This window comes from Oncorhynchus gorbuscha, linkage group LG20 (genome assembly GCF_021184085.1).
Source record: "Oncorhynchus gorbuscha isolate QuinsamMale2020 ecotype Even-year linkage group LG20, OgorEven_v1.0, whole genome shotgun sequence".
Classification (NCBI taxonomy): Eukaryota; Metazoa; Chordata; class Actinopteri; order Salmoniformes; family Salmonidae; genus Oncorhynchus; species Oncorhynchus gorbuscha.
Window position 1 is genome coordinate 33,437,966 of NC_060192.1, and position 6,245 is coordinate 33,444,210.

At 44.7% G+C, this 6,245-nt stretch overlaps 1 protein-coding gene across 3 annotated transcripts in view; it reads left to right on the plus strand.

Moving 5' to 3' along the window:
* nf2b (NF2, moesin-ezrin-radixin like (MERLIN) tumor suppressor b) overlaps positions 1-4,534 on the plus strand; it is a 19,302-nt gene extending 14,768 nt beyond the window's left edge. For 2 of the 3 annotated variants that reach the window (XM_046316823.1, XM_046316824.1), the window contains exon 17: positions 1,288-4,534. In XM_046316823.1, coding sequence (XP_046172779.1) covers positions 1,288-1,335 — 48 coding nt within the window. In that variant the 3' untranslated portion in view covers positions 1,336-4,534. The remainder of the gene's footprint in view (positions 1-1,287) is intronic. The other variant, XR_006833825.1, reaches the window with a different exon arrangement.
* The last annotated feature ends 1,711 nt before the right edge of the window (positions 4,535-6,245 follow it).

A 6,245-nucleotide genomic window follows, 5' to 3' on the forward strand; every position in this document is an offset into this window, starting at 1 on the left:
GCCCCATAGTAATATTAGAACCACTCTACATGCCCCACAGTAATATTAGAACCACCCTACATGCCCCACAGTAATATTAGAACCACCCTACATGCCCCATAGTAATATTAGAACCACTCTACATGCCCCACAGTAAAATTAGAACCACCCTACATGCCCCTTAGTAATATTAGAACCACCCCCCAGAACCACCCTACATGCCCCACAGTAATATTAGAACCACCCTACATGCCCCATAGTAATATTGGAACCACCCTACATACCCCACAGTAATATTAGAACCACCCTACATGCCCCACAGTAATATTAGAACCACCCTACATGCCCCATAGTAATATTGGAACCACCCTACATGCCCCATAGTAATATTAGAAGCACCCTACATGCCCCACAGTAATATTAGAACCACCCTACATGCCCCATAGTAATATTAGAACCACCCTACATGCCCCACAGTAATATTAGAACCACCCTACATGCCCCATAGTAATATTAGAACCACCCTACATGCCCCACAGTAATATTAGAACCACCCTACATGCCCCATAGTAATATTGGAACCACCCTACATGCCCCATAGTAATATTGGAACCACCCTACATGCCCCATAGTAATATTGGAACCACCCTACATGCCCCATAGTAATATTGGAACCACCCTACATGCCCCATAGTAATATTGGAACCACCCTACATGCCCCATAGTAATATTGGAACCACCCTACATGCCCCATAGTAATATTGGAACCACCCTACATGCCCCATAGTAATATTGGAACCACCCCCCAGAACCACCCTACATGCCCCATAGTAATATTAGAGATGCCCTCCTTCCCCCTAAACAAAATGGTGTGGTGTTTTTTTGTTATTAATGTGAACATGTTATTAATGTGAACATGCAGTATCTCTGTCAGCTGTTCCCCCTGACCAGTTAGCATGTTGTTTTTAGTCCCGTTGATAAGAGACTTCTGTTACGGTCTCCTAGCGACCAGGAACATGTCTAAACCCGGGGACAGTTGAACCCTTGATATGACGAGGACAGTACTAGATGGTGTTACTTACCACAAAACTACTGAATTGAGTGTTAAACACTGCAGTTTTTACCCTTTTGATTGTTAAGACACTAATTTCATCTTTACAGTTTAGTGTAACCGAGGCAACAGAAAACAAACTCCATACCTTTCAAATGCTATTTTGACCACATGACCTAACCAGGAAAAACTCAGGGCCCTCTTTATGAGGAGTATTTTTCCCTTTCTCAAACCATTTTTGTTCTTTGTTCTTTCAGAGAAACTCTGCCTACATGGCTCAGATGGCTTTTTTTGAGGAAGTGTGATCCAACTGCCATTGGATGAAACAGGGGGTAGGCTAAATGCCATTGGAAGACACGCAGGGAGGCGGGACATTGGTTGTGACTCTTGTTCCTTAATACCAAGATATGCCTACTTCATCTATCTATGTTTTGTGCCTGACAAAAGGAGCACACACACACACACACACACACACACACACACACACACACACACACACACACACACACACACACACACACACACACACACACACACACACACACACACACACACACACACACACACTCCCAGTGACACTCCAGAACGGACTGTGCTTTGGAAAGATCTGTATTCCTCAGATGACACACACCACAACACTACAAGTTCTCCGTTCTGTTTTATTTGATGCAGCCCTAGTCACACTGCCTGTGGGTGTATATTATCACAGACGGTGCTGTGTGCATGTTCTGCGGATGCATTTTACTTCAATGTTTGGTTTTCAAAGGGATGCCTGGTAGAGTGTGATAGAGATTTGACTGAGGTAGTTTATCCTATATGACTGACTCTACACTACAGTGTGCCTTTAGGAGAATATACTCTCGCAGCGACCAGGATCAGGTCGGTCAAGCCACCAGGCTTCAGGTGTGATACCTTGCCTTCGCTGAATAATGTCTTACTTTACTCAGTCGTTTTGTTGTAGCATGGTCGAACTGATCGTCTCCAGAGCAACATGTGTCCTGCATCACATTATGCCTCCTAACCATTGTCAATTCAAACTGTCATTTCAACAGTTTTATGTTTTTAGTATTTTAGACTGTTGACGTGCCTTTAACTTTGCTTTTTAAAACGTTTTCTTCACGTTACGAACATTACATATGCAATCCCTCGTTCACTAGTTCCTGTTATGGAGCATCCCAAAAGGCACCCTACTCCCTATTTAGTGCACTGCCTTTGACCAGTGCCCTATTTAGTTCATTTATGGTGACATTTGGGACAATAACCTGCCTGGATTGTCAAACTCCTCTGGGGTGGGTTTAGCTCCAACACCTCTGGGGTGGGTTTAGCTCCAACACCTCTGGGGTGGGTTTAGCTCCAACACCTCTGGGGTGGGTTTAGCTCCAACACCTCTGGGTTGGGTTTAGCTCCAACACCTCTGGGTTGGGTTTAGCTCCAACACCTCTTGGTTGGGTTTAGCTCCAACACCTCTGGGGTGGGTTTAGCTCCAACACCTCTGGGGTGGGTTTAGCTCCAACACCTCTGGGGTGGGTTTAGCTCCAACACCTCTGGGGTGGGTTTAGCTCCAACACCTCTGGGGTGGGTTTAGCTCCAACACCTCTGGGGTGGGTTTAGCAGGCAGACAAGCCCACTTCTCTTCTGATTTCTACGACATCTTGTTAGTGCTTAGCTCAGAGGAAGGTTCCGTCTAGAAAAGTAGGGAAGACATTCTGTATATGGAGGAGGAGAAGAGGGAGACAGAAGGTTTGTGCTTGTGAAGGAAGTCGATTTTAGATGTAATAACTCATGGTTAAGGGTTGGGGTCAATTCCATTTCACAGAAATGATCTGTAAAATGACAGACTATATAATAAGATTATAATGCCTATTTGCTGAGTTGAAATGGTCTGGACCCAACCTTTGTTGTGTTTTTAGAATGGGAACCATGTCTGAAATGGTCAGATATCCCAACTAACAGAACACTGCTTGGCAGATTATGCAACATTTTCAAGGTTGGGGGTTGGTTTGGCAATTTTGTGGGTGCAGACACCTGCACGTACAGAGACACACAGCCATGTATTCAAACCATGTCTCAATATCACATTTAAACCCTACATTTTATTAGTCATTTTTATTGTAACATAAATAAATTATTGTTAGATCTGATTTACAGAAGTTTCCTGTAACCGATGTCAGGTTTGAATCGAAACGGAGTTGTTTTGGATGGCAGGATATCACACACGCACTCTCAGCATAAGTGTTGTGTACATGTGTTTTTCATTTCTGATGGTTATACCTATGTATGTGTGTAGAATAGTGTTGTTGGGTTTTATAATGTTGTTTATCTTACTGTTGTTGACTTTTTCCATCCTCTCCCCCCTATCCTCCTTTCCCTCTCTCGCACTCCTCCTCTTTCATGTGTTCATCGGCTTTAAAGGGCTTAAGTGTCACGTCAGTTTGTTTTTAACTGTTTGTTTAACTGTTTGTTTTAATCAGAACTTTTTCATATCTACAGGTTTACTGTAATCACCAAAATCTGTCCCAAGTGGCACCCTATTCCCTATATAGTGCACTACGTTTGACCCGGGCCAGCATCAGGCTCGGGTCAAAAGTAGTGTTCTATACAAGGGGGAATAGAGTTCCATTTGGGACACAGACACTATATGGCTGTCTCTCAACACTCTGTCGTTGCCTCCTTTCCTTTTTAGAGTGCGGCAAGTAACCTTGCGGTTAGTTAGGCCAGTAAACGGCCGAAGAGGTCGCTGATTCGAGTACCTGAGCCGACAAGGTGAAACATTTGTCGATGTGCCCTTGAGCTCCAGGGGTGCCGTACTATGGCTGACCTTGTAAAACACTGGACTGTGTTTTTCTTCTTCACAACCTTGATTCCGTTCCTTCATTGCCGCTAGTCAATTTATAGAGTTGTAGAGGTTTCCTCTGTGTAGAGGTTTCCTCCGTGTAGAGGTTTCCTCCGTGTAGAGGTTTCCTCCGTGTAGAGGTTTCCTCCGTGTAGAGGTTTCCTCCGTGTAGAGGTTTCCTCCGTGTAGAGGTTTCCTCCGTGTAGAGGTTTCCTCCGTGTAGAGGTTTCCTCTGTGTAGAGGTTTCCTCTGTGTAGAGGTTTCCTCTGTGTAGAGGTTTCCTCTGTGTAGAGGTTTCCTCCGTGTAGAGGTTTCCTCCGTGTAGAGGTTTCCTCCAGAGGTTTCCTCCGTGTAGAGGTTTCCTCCAGAGTTTCCTCCAGAGGTTTCCTCCAGAGGTTTCCTCCAGAGGTTTCCTCCAGAGGTTTCCTCTGTGTTGCGGTCACCTATCATGCCCTGCCAGATCAGTGGCCATAGAGGAAAGGACACAAGGGAAGGAAGCTAGTTAACACTATTAAGACACAGCCAGGTAGGGACATGCCAAACAAAAGCTAATCACAATGTCTGATTTCCACGATGAAGTGTTTTGAGTGCTGTTTTTTTTTTTTGTCATAAGAGAATCAATGCTGTCAAAGGGCTTGGCTGTTGCTTATTAAAACAAATATACATTAGCATTGCTTGTTTTGTCATAGTTCTTGATGGTTACAGTCTTGAAGTTGTACAACTCTTGTGTTGATGTTTGGAATACATTTGAGAAGACCGATTTTTAGATCCAACTGGCATTTTACTTCTGTCTTTATCAACCCCTCTGAAAGACCCATAGCTACAGGTTTTAGAAGAGGGTGTGCGGAGCTGTTATTGTGGGGGGTGGGTAAGTGCCTTGACTCTATGGCAGAACGGCAGGCAGCTCACTTTCCGACAGATTATTTCCCCGGCAGCCCCGGGATTCAAACTAGCACCCCTCCATCTCTAACTGCAAGGCTACCTGCTGCACCCTTGGCAGCCACACCAAAGACAGATTGATTGTTGGGGATGAAGTGTTGTCACCAATGATAAAAGTGAAAGGAAGTGCGAGTCCAAATGAAGCAGGAGAGGACCGCATCCATCAATCAAATATTTGTGAAGTACTTTAAACATTTTTGTGCTTAAACTGTACAACACCAATCTAACAAGTTAGATTCATGATACATGTGTTTTGCTGATATTTGGTATTTCACACTCAAATTGAGTGTGAAACACTTCAATGTTTGCAGATCTGTAAAGTGAAAAAAGAAGAACTTGTGCAAATCACCACCACTACTACACTGCTTATATCAAAGGGTTAGGGCCAAGAGGTAGAGAGCGATTTGGTATGGTCTGACTGCACTGTGCCACTAGATGGGAGAAGAGATCCAGCTATTCTTGCTAGATGAGAAGAAAGACATGATTCTTACCAATAGAAACAGGGAGGAGCGGGAGAATGCAGGTAGAGTATGGATGTGAATGTACATGTTTGTTTGAATGTACCTGCTTGTCAAATGTCTCATTCCAAAATGCTATAACAGCCTCTCCTCTTCTGGGAAGGCTTTCCACTAGATGTTGGAACATTGCTGTGGGTACTTGCTTCCATTCAACCACAAGAGCATTCGTGAGGTCGGGCGCTGCTGTTTGGCGATTAGGTCTGGCTCCCTGTTGGCGTTCCAATTCATCCCAAAGGTGTTTGATGAGGTTGAGGTTCTGTGCAGGCCAGTCAAGTTCTTCCTCAACGATCTCAGCAAACCATTTCTGAAACAGGAAAGAGCCTTCCCCAAACTTTTGCCACAAAGTTGGAAGCACACAATCGTCTAGAATGCTATTGTATGCTGTAGCGTTAAGATTTCCCTTCACTGGAACCAAGGGACCTAGCCCGAACCATGAAAAACAGCCCCAGACCATTATTCCTCCACCAAACTTTATAGTTGACACTATGCATTGGGGTGGGTATTGTTCTCCTGGTATCCACCAATTCCAGATTCATCCGTCGGACTGCCAGATGGTGATGCGTGATTCATCACTCCAGAGAAGGCGTTTCCACTGCTCCAGAGTCCAATGGCGGCGAGCTTTACACCATTCCAGCCGACGCTTCACATTGCACATGGTGATCTTAGGCTTGTGTGCGGCTGCCCGGCCATGGAAACCCATTCCATGAATCTCCCGACGAACAGTTCTTGTGCTGACTTTGCTTCCAAAGGCAGTTTGGAACTCTGTTGTGAGTGTTGCAACATAGCTGACCCAAGTTGTAAATACAGAGACAAAAGGAGTTGCCTGGCAATGTGTACGTGTCTTTCTAATCTTGGAATGTTCTCAAACCATTAGTGTGCATGATATCGGCAAGGTTACGGATTCCACATTTGGACCATTGGGGGG